Below are 13,294 nucleotides of genomic sequence, written 5' to 3' on the forward strand. Positions count from 1 at the left end.
AATGGTTTGCTGTACCTATGCACTCTGAAAATCTCATAATGTAGCATGATGGACATTAAAGTATCACACTTCATGAGGTTCTCTATTACGTTAATTAAATGGAAGCGACTCGGGTTTCATAACACAGTTAAACCAGCAACTGTAACAATGTCGTGTAACCCGGTTCCTGTTCACTAAAATTAATTGGTGAACCTTACGAAGTACTTTTATTTGCACAATGGAAAGGTTTCGCGAAGGAAGTAATGCAAGTTGGCGTGGCGAGTTTCAAACGTGTGTGTGGTGATGCTTGTCACCTTCGGACGCAGTGAGCAGCCGTGAGCACGTAGTCGCTGTTGAGCAGCGAGCCGCCGCAGTGGAACTGGCCGTCGTACATGAGGCGCGCGATCCACGGGTAGCGGTTGACGCCCGTGGGCCGTCCGCCCACAATCCGAATCTCTTGATTGGGAACGCCGCAATCTGCAAGGGAAAACAAGTGCTGTACCACTCTCTCCAGGACCCCTCCCATGCCATCCACTCGATCACTTGCTCCTCCAACATGCTCTCCCCTATTGGCATTTTATCATACGTCGTCATTTCATTATGCCCCACTGGGAATAACTAGATGGAATAGTAAACTCACTCCGGGGATTTTGAATCGATGAAAAAATGCGGTGCAATGTCTGGTTGATAAAGCTTTATCATGCATGCAATTGGGGAGAAACACCTCATCGTCTCAGATTCGAGTCATGGGTTTGGAAAGACTTTGTAAATAATAACACTAGAACATGGGATAAACTGTTGTAAAAAGTATATCTAACGTGATACAGTCGAATTGTTTTTGGGAAAGGATAAATTCAAAATGGCTTCGACACGTTTTTTTTTAAATCTGGTACGTACAAGTAATTTTAATTGTCCTGTGGAATACACTAATTGTAAGTAAAAAATCCAACTTCGCCCACCTTAAGTTTGGGTCTTATGGATGGAAAATGAATCCACTGCCCACGTTTACGAGTATAATGCTTCCATCGCCATGGCTCTACTAAACGCAAGTACAACAAAAAACAATTAGCGTTCGCAAGAACTACTAAAAACTCTTGAAACTGGTTGCGTCTTGGATTTGCTTCTGAATCCGATGAAAACTGTAAATATACTTTGAGGACAATGCATTATTATGTTCACTGTCTATCATCAATAAGCAGTAACAAGAATTTTGGGTATAAAATCCCATTAGTTTTTTGGTCATTGCAACGACATACGGCAACAGAATTCACTCAAATCACAATTTTTACAAATATGGGTAGGCACTTAAAATTAAATCACAACTTAAACGGAAAAATATAGGTTAAAATCGCAAAATTTACAAATTTTAACCTTAAAATTATCATTAGAATTATAAATAAAAATGAGTAACATGAAGGTGACGTTAATGAATGGAAGTATAACATAAAAAAATGTAAAAGCACTTAAGCTCAACCTTCAAGCTAAAGCAATTCCTTATACTTAATGCGCTTCATCCAGGACTACTTGTATACAGGATATAATCGGTAATTGAGTTTTTATTGGGACGCGATTCCTAATTGTTGCTTTCTGCACCTTCGTGTGGTCTTTTTATGTAGTGATGACGATGCAAGAATTAAATGCTGAATGATAAACAGTGGGGAAGTTTTTTCGTTGGATAAAGCTTAAGCTGAAGATAACTGACTGCAGTGGCATGAATAGGAGCAGCGGAGAGCGATGAGGGAATGGGGTTCCGTGGGTGTAGGGGCGGTGATGCACTCACTGCAGCTGCAGTTTCTCGACACGTAGACGTCGTCGTCCTCGTCGGCGATGACTGCAGACGCGTCGGACACTGTATCGCCGGCGCTGGCCAGAGCTTCCCACAGGAAGCGCGGCTGAAAGGCAGCAGGAAGAAAGAATTAGTCCGAGAAGTCGCCGAGCAGGGGCAAACATTTGCAGTTTTCCTTTTCTGGTCACTCTACTTGACACATCCCTACTAATCAGATGCCAATTACTGCGTTGGCAATTACAGACGGCAATTGACACTCATCGAGTAAATTTCTATGAGGACTTTTCAAATTTCAACCACATGTTTCATTTCACATATTATGTGTCATTGCAAGCACAGAATTGCCAAATTCCCGAGGAAATGTTATGGTTTTAATCAGTGACGTATATGGATTATATCTAAGTGGAGGACATATTCAATCTAAAGTTAGGCAAAATTATTAGATACATGGACACCGCATTGTACCTTACGTCAAAAATAAATTTAATTATCAAAGCACAGTAAAAAGTACTGGTAGAAAGGGGGGAAGTACAGCGGTGGCCCCGAGGGAAAAACGGCTTTAATGCTAATACCTTATTCTCGTCTCGGAGGACCTCGCCTCTGACCCCTTGTACGAGCCTAAACCTATTAATTAATTCGAGCCGCAAGAAATAAAGTCTTTTAATGGCAAATTTAAATTTAGTCTTCGAATAGTTACGTCTCATGGTACTTGAAGCGGTAGATACTCAATTAAAATTCAAGAAACGGTTTCGTTGCTGCTGCGTGGTTGCAGTTACTCATGAAGGAAAGGGAAGGACACATGTGCGTCATCGAAATACGCACACCCGTAACGGCTTTCGTTGATATCGGCATTGAAAGCGGCCTCGAGAGAGACAATTTTTTAAGGATGGGGCCATGTTTATTCCCGTCGTTTTTCATGATTTATTTTCACAACTTGTTACCAGATAGTTACAGAGTCGGCAAAAAATGGGTCACAACCTCACATAAGGATGGGCTCGTTCATCAATGTTTTTTCATTGCTTATTGGGACAGAGTTTGAAAAATGGAGAGATATATGTTTTTCAGTCCATCGCAAAAATCTCTAGCTACTCGCGGTGACAAAACGTCATCTCTTTAACCCTTTCGCCGATGTGTCAATGGCATCATAAGCTGCTTCCGTACGAGTTGCCGCTTCTCCTCTAATCCTCGTCCTCACGTATTTCTTGTGAGCGATCTTTCCCCATAACGAGTGGTTCTCTCTGAACGAGTGATTCGGGCAAAACTTCAAGAACGCCACCAACTCATGAAAAGAAGGCGGTAACTGTCACATTTTTTCATTTGAAAAATATTAGGAAATGTCTGAGCGAGGAAAAAAAATTTTGTTCGCTGTACCTTTCCTTTTCGTACCAGCTGATTTCGCTCTTATGATCGTATTGAGTAAAATGCAAGGCTGAGGTTGACACTTTGGTTTTTACAGCCTCCATTTATGGTGTGTGTTCGTGGTTTAAATTGTTGTTATTATTTCGAGAATAGGGTTGCTGTTCAGTTACACTGCCACTTTCGATGACTTTGAACGTATATTATGCTTTATCTGAAAACCTCAGTTTTCTGAGCACTTAAGTTCCATTATGTGCCGGCTTGGTAAAAATATCAGACTGTTTCAGCCTTCTATCCGTTGAGTGACGTTACATTCAGTTGAGTGACGATAAATGAGAGAAGAAAGAAATAGAACCATCATGTTTTTTAGGACCTTCATCGGAATTTTACCTATGAAATTACGTATGTTACGCACTCACTCGCGATGGTATTTTTTTTTCAAATGAAAGAGATCATATGAATGCCACGATAACTTTCCTCGCCTCCGAAGATGGTGCTCGCGGCTTTGTTTGGCGGCCAAGGCCACGAAAATTCCCTAGTGACGCCACTGCATCCGAAAAAGCGATCGCAATGACTCAGCAGACTATGCTGTCGGAGACAGTGAGTGAAAACATTGGCGTAGATAGTGCCATTCTTCTAATCAGATACGTGGACCATTGAAAAAGCTGGTCAAAAGTGGAAGAGGCTGTCGAGACGTGCTGGTGTCCGTGGGCACTACAAATCAAAAGGAATGACGCGGTGAGACTTGGATGGGTGTACCGAGGTGTAGGGGGAGGGGAGCAATGGAACCATAAGCCAAGGTAGGATCCGTTGGAAGGGTATGGGATGTCATAAGACACAGTGGCATTGTGAGAATTATATTGCAGGGAAATTGCCACGAGAAAGGCTGACAATTAAGTACTGGGGGCAGATAAAGTAGGACGCAAAGAAGTCACTCACTCAGTGATTCAACCGTATGGCTGGTTTTGATATATGAGGATAGAGCTCGCCCCAGACTAAGCAACTGGCGTGTGAATATCCATCATTCAGGGTAGTGGGAACGTCGGAAGAACAGGAGAAGAGGAGCGTGAGGGAATTAAAGAAAGTAGCTCGTGAGTAATGGATGGCTACAATATGTCAATCTTGGGATGACCGTAGTATGGATGAATGATTGTAGATATTGTTACGATACGAAGATTTGTTTGGGATTTATCTATAGAGCAATGACCCAAGTTCGAGTTTTTCTGTGGAAAATGGCTAAATACTGGAGTTGTAATTGCTTTCAGAACTTGTAAGAGATAAAGCCCTACTCAACTATTTGCTGTTAATTCATTTTATGTGGCGCATTAGTTGCATGAAATGGCATGCATTACCTTCGTTTTGGATTTAATAGTTTGTGTAGGTTGATGAAGTATCTATTTTGTATCTTAATCGGTGGGCAAATTTTACTGAATTGGGTGAAACTCGGCTGTTAACTTTTACAATCGCATTCCGGTACATTTAATGGGAAACCAGTTTTTACCTTTGGTCCGTATTTTTTTAATCGTAGCACTCTGATTTGTGTCTCAGGAGAACTTTCCGACGACCTGAATACCCCTAGGCAATGATTTCATATTGTGGTATTACTATTTTCTTAACACAAATGAAAATCAATGCTTGCTAAAGTAAACTTTGAACTGTACTGTTTGTGTGCCGATCAAGTAAAAGTATGTCGTCCATGTGCACGTTAGTCCATACGACTTCCGCAATGTTTCAGACTACTGTGCGTTTATCCATTACCTAATGAATCGAAATACACTATCCCCATCTACGATTACAAATTAAATAAATACATTACAGAATAAAAATCAGCTAATCAGCTGTCTTTCAAATATAAGGGATAATTAAACCTTCATGCGCCGTTTTGGGGAAAATAATCCGTGGTCACTGGACTACGTATAGTAAGGTCTAAGATCATCGCTACAACTGGTAACCGGACGCACTACAGTGGTATAATTATGTGTTTAATTGCACATGAATTATTGGAGGACTTAGTCATTTTCATATTGTTTAATGATGAGTAATGAAACGATTGCAAATCATTTCTAATCAATGCAAAGGAACCTTACTGCAAAAAAGACTCAGAATGAAATTATTTAAAAAAATTGTTATGGAAGGTAAAAAAAGGCTTCAGATGAAGACAAATGATTGGGCAGGGTTAGGAAAAACGTTTGTGAGGATGAAGTGAAAGGCAACTCATATAAAAATGATACTTAGTCTTGTGAATGGTAATTTCTCACTTCACGCAATTACGATTTCCAGCAGAAGATATGACTATTTTGGCTTTTTCTTTAGATTATGTTCTCTCATTTAATGATTTCAAATGCTGATTATGTTCCATGACTTAAGCACGATACTTCGTATTTCACTTAAGAAGTTATATTGATCGTAAACTGTAGCTCAGATTTAAATCTGGCATATCCTGTCGCCCCCCCCCCCTTATTCGTGAAATAAATTTTAGCCACCAAAGCTTTTCTTTTTAGATTCCCAGGAAAAGCGAACTCCTGGTATCATACCAGGACTTTTCAAGTTCGTGAAAAATTTTGCGGTTGTTTTTTCCCATATACATGGACACGATACTTCGTGTTTCACTTAAGAAGTTATATTGATTGTGAGCTCTAGCCCAGATTTAAATCTCGCACATCATGTTGGCTCACCTCATTCACGAAAGAAATTTTAGCGGCCAAAGCTTTTCTTTTTAGATTCCCAGGAAAAGCGAACTCCTGGTATTATACCAGGACTTTTCAAGTTCGTGAAAACTTTCGCGGTTGTTTTTTCCCATGTTTGTGGAAATTTGATGACGCTAGCCTGCTGAGGCAACGATGATTTGCAAGGTTAACATCAGAAAGTAGGGAAAAGGCCATGTGAAAAATAATGTAATCGATAGTTTAAAATTAAAAGATATTCCAAGCTTGTCGATATTTGTCGAATTTACTCGTATCAAGTGGGAGTGATCACGAGACTGAGGGCTAGGTAGATAATATTAGAAGATGGGAAACTAGCAATGGCGAGCGATGGCCTTGCTTGCTGGTCCCCGATGGGTATATCTCCAAACTTCATGGGCTCCGAGATAAGTGAGCCTAGGTAACTATTCCGTGAGTAGAGAAATGGCTGTTTGTAAGGAAGTGATATAATGATAGGATCCGTGGATTTCAAAACAGTCCATTCAAAAAACGTTTGACGAAAACCACTTTTCTGTTCCTCGTCTAGGCTGAGGATATAATCAATTCAAATTTTCCATGTAAATAGATATGCTGTAATATGCTATATCTAATTTTCTAAAAAATCGATGCAACAGCCCCAGTAGCCTCAAAGATATAAAAAACTTGATTCCAAGTCTCTGTCGAGTTGACTTGTGCCGTTTTGTAATCTTAATTTTTGTAATATTAGCTTCAATTTAGGAATTGTTAAAATGTGTATCGTGTACGTCCGCTTCAATTAATCTGTGCGCATATTTTCGACGCTTATTGTCCCGTTTTCCAGTACTGGTACCAGTGTGACGCAATTACCGTCATCTTCAGATGGCTTTCTCATGATTCATCTTTCTAGCGGCTATCTCCCGATATTTAATCTAAAACTTGTTTTCGGCAAGCTGGACTGTAATTCACATTGCATCGCTCTCTGCGATTCGTTTTAGAAATCTTCATCACTTCTCAAACACTCCCTTCAAGGTTGAATCAATTCCTTAACCCCTCAAGCGCGGCGGGCATTTAATTAAATCCCATCTCAGCGGCCGGATGAGATTTAAATGACTTCGCCTTTTTTGGCATAGTATCATTCAATAATTTATATCTTTCATAATATACGATCAGTATCATTGAAAATTTTAGTAAACTTGCGTAATATAATGCGCTACTATATAATAATTTTTCCAGTGATTTGAAAAAATATTTATTGTTTTATGTATCTCCTTTTATGAAATAATGAATAAATTTTCAATTTCGAAAGATTTTAATTTGGTTTCGAATAAGCTACGAGATCTCTAACATTCCATGCATTTAAAAAATGCAATTACATGATGTAATTTAGTTATTTGGGGTTGGAAATGTCATAACAGATTGGATACTTTCGATAGGATTACCGGTTTCGCCTACTTGAAAATTTACCACTACGCCTACTTCTCTGACTTTGTTCCATTATTACCGTATCCTTTCATTTAGGTAATCACGTGAAAATGTTTCAAACGTCACTATTTTAATATTCATATGATTTTACCTTAGAAAATCTGCTTTGTGTGACTTGATTTGAAGCAATCCAAACATAATCCCACTGCACATTTTTCACACCGGTACACGCAGTCTCTTCATTTCCCATATTAGGCACCAACTGCACACCTCCTTTGAGACTTTGATTTCTTCCCAGCTGCAGGAATTGTCTTTAGGAAATGTATTTCTGTGAGTCTTGGTACTAAATTGTGTAATGAGTGACGGCCATGTCCAAACAGTTCGTATGACGTTGGATATTTCAAAAATATTACCTCGACCAATGGCACGCGAAATGATAAGTCAAATTTTTATACGTGCTTTTCCTATGATCAACATATGAATTTAGGACTTCCGCATTCAATAGTCTCCTAAATAACTTCACACACCACTTGTAATGGCGTTTTCTTTCCATTAGTTACGAATGCAATAACAGGTCCTTGAAATTTACCCCACCAATGAATTTACAATGACCTAACACACAAACAGACCTCCAAGTCTCTATTTTGCCTTTCAATACTATTCCAATTTCGTAGGATCCCCGATTATAAAAAAATACCACTCACAGGAAGTACACCCGATGAGAATTTCAACACACTGCCTGAAAGAACTCCACACAGCATGAATGACTCTAGTGGACTGAATAGAGCTGTGTCGTTCATGAATGAATCGTTCATTTTGAACGGTTCATTGGCATGAACCGAATGAATCGAAATACGCTCCTCGTTCAAAGAGTTCATAAAGAATCGTGTGGTTCATGAAGAATCAAAGAATCATTTAGAATCGAAGAATCATTTAGAATCGAAGAATCATTTAGAATCGAAGAATCATTTAGAATCGAAGAATCATTTAGAATCGAAGAATCATTTAGAATCGAAGAATCATTTAAGAATCGCAGATTCGTTTAAGAACCGAAGAATCATAAGAATTGAAGAATCATGTAAGAATCGAAGAATCATTTGAACAATCGTCGGAGTAGTAGAAGTATAAAGGTCTTGAATTACTTCGCGAGCCGCGGATGACAGTAGGCCTTTCTAGTCATTTAAGAGCAGTGGCGGATCCAGAGAGCCTCTAAATATTACCATTATATCTTGAGTTTTTTAATACACCATTATATTTAGAGTTAAAGAAAATAATAATTTTGTTCAGTTGTCGGGGAAGGTTTACTCCCAATCCCCCCCACGTTACCTAGGTTACCCCAGGTACCTAGCCCCCTTCTTGTCACAATCTTGAATCCACCTGCACTGCACTGGTTGAGAGTGAATATTCCATGAATTACTCGCTTATTATATGGAACCTATGGAACTTAACGTTCTTCATCCTCCGACAGTTGATACATAAGAAAACATATCAATAGGAATATACTGAAAAATAGGAATTACTTAAATTCAATGAGACAAGAATAGCAATATTCCTTATTAAATGTTTTGTATAAGAACGGAATATCTATAGGACGTATATATACTCGCTTGAGAGGTTAAATCTTAATTGCCTCTTCTTGAATTACTTCGTGAAACATTTATTTTATTTTCAATGTCACTATGGTTTCATTAACTAATTTTTTGTAGCATAATTGATTTCATTGCGGTAGCATCATGATCATTCTCTTTTGATGCTAAAAGGTTAAAAGCCCTCTGAGAGACTGACGCATAATGCCAGGTGGCTCGGGCTTTAATTCTTTCTTTGAGCAGCTTAAGGTTCGTCGCTGAATTTTTCATAAAATCACTTTTTTCCTAGAGTTAATATGACAAATGTTATCCCGTTTCACCCGTATGTTGTAGGGGTCGCGTGCGCCATGATGCCTAACAATATTGCTAACACCGCTGTCAGAGGTGTTGCGTGAGTTACCCGGAATAATTTCATGACCACTTTGCTCCCGATAAGTCTGTCTGTTTTAGGGAAAATTTCTTTATGGTGTAACGCCAATTAATAGAATCTAATTTAATAATGAATCACCGAATACGAAGGAAACATGTTTAGTCGTATTTCTCGATTATTACCTTAAATTTTTATATGCATATACTCATGAAGATATTCTTACTAATAATTACATACATAATTATGTAAGTTCATGCGTACAGCCTTCAATGTTTTCGGTTAACTCTGGATTATTTCGCTTCATTGCAATCATTTGATTCACATTGTTCGTTTAGCTCGCAGAGTTCCTTTAGTTCACGTTTTTCATTTAGTTCGCAGAGTTCATTTTGTTCACGTTGTTCATTCGGTTCGCAGAGTTCATTTAGTTCACGTTGTTCATTCGGTCCGCGGTGTTCATTTGGTTCATGTGATTCTTTATGAACGACATGAAAGAACAGTTCATTCACATGAATAGAACCGAATGAATCGAATCACGGAAATGAACCGAAAATCCCACCTCTAGGACTGAAGCTCGTGGTTTAGAAGCTCCCTCGAGACGAGAAAATATCACGAAGGGGCCCTGGTATATGCTGACTGTTTAGATGGAATCTTATCTTCGTTGATTACTGTCCAGAAAAAAAATATAAAAAAATAAATGCAGAGCGAAGCACATGGCCCCTTCGCCTAGGACGCTAAGGACTAACGAGGCGGGCCAAACACACTTGGGGCTCGAGGTGACGACAAACAAGGAGAAGACGGAGAGAAGGCATTCAGCTTAGAAGATACCATATCTCAAGCTAAAGTAGCTGACCCTTCTTGACGTCTCTCGAGCAGAATGGGCGGATTTTTTCATGATAGAACAGTTGAAGGAAGGCGTTGAGTTTTAGGACCGCAGTCGTCCACGCGCTGGTTTAAAACGGAATTTTATCGAAGCATTTTCAAAAGATCTTGAAGGCATAAAGCCGTTATGAATATTTTATTGGAGAGGAAAAACATTTCTTCAAATGATAGAGTAATTAGTTTTAATTTAATATGCAATATCTGGTGGAGAAAAAATATTTTATACAGTAGGCCAGGAAGCGTACTGGGTACGCATGACGGCGGCATACGAAATTTAAAGGGCGCGTACTGGGTACGCATGACGGCGTTGACGGGTTAAGTTAATTATTCCGGAGCTTGAAGGTGATGTAGTGAGCGGCGAAACTAGTTTCACGAGTTGACGAATTCGATAACTTTTCTTATAATACCTTATTATAATGTTCCACAGCATGTATTCATGTCTTCGTTAAGAATTACGTGGAAATGCGAAAAAAGACGATTTGCATGGCGGGGTGAAATCACGAGGTTGTGGTCGAATAAAACTTCGGATCGGAGGCCGAGGGAGAAACTGCACGAATGAGGTTGCAAACGGACGGGAGGGAGAGAGTGTGATCACGTGGAGCGAGGAAGGAGGAAGTGGCCGGATTAGAAAGTCATCTTTGGAGAGGAGCCGTCGTGGAATGCTGCTGCTCCCGAGCCGTGGATCCGAAGCGAGGCGAGGCTTTCTCGTCGGGAGACGCACTGCCCGCTTAGCGCGATTTTGTTTTCGCGCGGGAATTGGGCCAAGAGCGGCGATTGTTTGCGACTGACGGCTGGGGGTCCGCTGTCTCCTCGAAAACGCGGGCGGAGCATGACGGAACTCCGGTTTCCGAATGAGCGCAATTTTATCAAGTTCAAGTTCAAAAATCGTTTATTTCACGAGCAAACATTTACATAAAATTTGAAACAACAATAACAACAAAACAACAGCTCGTGAAGCTGGTCTAGGCTTGCGCCTCTTCAGCGTTACTGGGGATTTGTCACTGGTACGGGAGCGGTATTGGCCCGGCATTTGCCCTAAGGAGGTGGGAAACCCGTAAAACCACCGTCAGAGCGCAATTTTATCACCAAACCGTTTTCTTTATTTTATCACCGAAAGAGAAGCATGAATAAAAAATCGGTCCTTCGTACCATACTCAGAAGATAATTTTTACTGCATGCTGGGATTCTTCCTCGAAATTTTTAAACTTTTGAAAATCAATTATTTCATTTTGCCATACAATCGCGCGCGCATTCATGCAACTATCAATACTTGCTTCCCATTTTCAACAATGCACTGTTCAGTCTCATTCTTGGCCTCTATAGTTGAAAATTAAGATGTTTTTTCATTCATCCTCTTCACATCTTATTTTTAATGATAAAAAATCCCTTATTGTGCTCTTCGTATTATATTGCAATATATTTACGTATTTAAGATAATAAATTCAAGGCAGGCAAGATGTATCATTGAATCGTTTAAGCCGCATTTTCTAGCCCAAGTCCGACTTATTTTAGATAAGCTAATGACGAGTGGAGGAAGAATTCCGCCAGAGACGAGGTTCACCGCCTTTTAGGAAAAGTCGAATGCTCCGGAACCAATGGAATGTCGGCAGATGACCGCTTTGGGCCAAACCAATCGTACATGCCGAGTGAGATGCTTATGCCGAGATCCCAGACGCACCTCGAGATGGGATTTGTTGGTATTTGAGAGCCTCAATGGCTCAGATGCGAGGAGCTTCGCTGACGCTCATCCTACGCTCTACAGTGTAATTACGAAACTGGCTCATTGCAATCACCATTGGACGCTTTTGTACGTTCTCTTTCACAGGGTTCCAGTCCGCGGCCACATCGATAGGAAATTAGGTTTCGTTGGAGCGATCTCAGTGCACATCATGACGCCGCGATCGTTTATATCCCTTTTAAACACATCATCTCTCACCCTTCTTTAATCTTATTCATGTGAGGTGTTGGTCGTCATCCACAAAAATATTTCGATATCCAACCGGTCTCCATACTGTTCATATCCGTCGAGTCTCGTTTTATCGACATGGATGATGATAAGAACCGATCGAAACTAGTCGGAAATAATAATTGTGGCAAACTGCCAGTCTCGTATATTTGTATGCTATAGTACTCCCACAAGATAAAGCCTTGAAGTCCACTTTCCTTTACTCCTTTGGTCGTCCGGTAAAAGTTTTCCTAATTCGATGGTCTATGGTGCAGCGTGAGGCGCAAATGCGTCATAAGTAGGGGATCCCATCTCGGTCCTGCGCCAACCACACCAGCTCACTCTTATTTAGTGCAAGCCTATGCGAGTTCCAATCCGTCCTCAGGAAGGTTTCCCACCACCTCCGGGGCACGAACCCCGCCCTCCACCAAGGGCACCGCCAATCCGCAGAGGAACCTTCCCCCCTCCTGGTCTGGTCACCTGGGCATGGGTTTTGCAAACTGGGGGCCTATCGCAGCTCCATCCGCGATGCTTTCACTCCACGCAATGTCAACGCGATCCCCAAAAGCCTTCAAGGACAGACACCAGCACTTGAAAACACAACCCACCCCTCTCCCCGTCCATAGATCGCCCGTCGGTTAGTCTCGCCGGAGTTGAAGCCGCGGTGCGATAGCTTCCAATCCGTCCGCCCCTGCCGGGTTGCGATCCCCGCCCTCCCACTCGCACTCACCGTGGCGCCGTGGACCGCGGGGCTGGCCGCCGCCAGCAGCACCAGCACTGCCACCACCACCGTCCGAAGAGGCAGCATGTCTCGGTAGACCCCCCGCACTGACAGCTGACCCGTCGCCGCCTGCGATCGGCCGCAGAGTGGCGGGCGCAGCTGCCCACACCGCGCTCTCGGACGGAGGGGGCCGGGGGTGTGGGGGGGGGGGGGGCAATTTCGGGAGGGGCGGCTGATGACCCAGGAAGGAGAGTAGGCCGGAGGCGGAAGGGGTCCACATGCCACTTCCATCGGCGCCCGGGATCCGTCACCAAACACAGCACTTCTAATAATTGCGGCATCATTTGTGCGGAGATTTCATTCGCTCGGGAGGGCGTTTGCCATTATCTTGGATGGATATTTCTGGGCAAAACAGCATCTTCGCTAAGTGTGCGGAATTCCTAGACAGCGTATGCATAACGTATTACGCCATGAAGCAAATAGCGCAACCCAGTATACCGTACAAGCCGAAACAGCAGTATTTTATTAGCATTTCCAACTTAAGCAGAAAAAGTGCATCTAATATTCAATCCATCATTTCTATATAAATA

General features: G+C 41.4%; 1 protein-coding gene across 1 annotated transcript in view; it reads right to left on the minus strand.

Moving 5' to 3' along the window:
- The window catches only part of LOC124170993 (trypsin-1), a 29,996-nt gene extending 17,164 nt beyond the window's left edge, over positions 1 to 12,832 (minus strand). Inside the window, exons 1-3 of the mRNA XM_046550105.1 lie at positions 12,714 to 12,832; positions 1,760 to 1,871; positions 294 to 456 (exon numbers count right to left, since the gene is read on the minus strand). Of these exons, the coding sequence (XP_046406061.1) occupies positions 294 to 456; positions 1,760 to 1,871; positions 12,714 to 12,791 (353 nt within the window). The 5' untranslated portion in view covers positions 12,792 to 12,832. The remainder of the gene's footprint in view (positions 1 to 293; positions 457 to 1,759; positions 1,872 to 12,713) is intronic.
- Between the last annotated feature and the right edge of the window lie 462 nt (positions 12,833 to 13,294).

The sequence above is a fragment of the Ischnura elegans genome, chromosome X (genome assembly GCF_921293095.1).
Source record: "Ischnura elegans chromosome X, ioIscEleg1.1, whole genome shotgun sequence".
Taxonomy (NCBI): domain Eukaryota; kingdom Metazoa; phylum Arthropoda; class Insecta; order Odonata; family Coenagrionidae; genus Ischnura; species Ischnura elegans.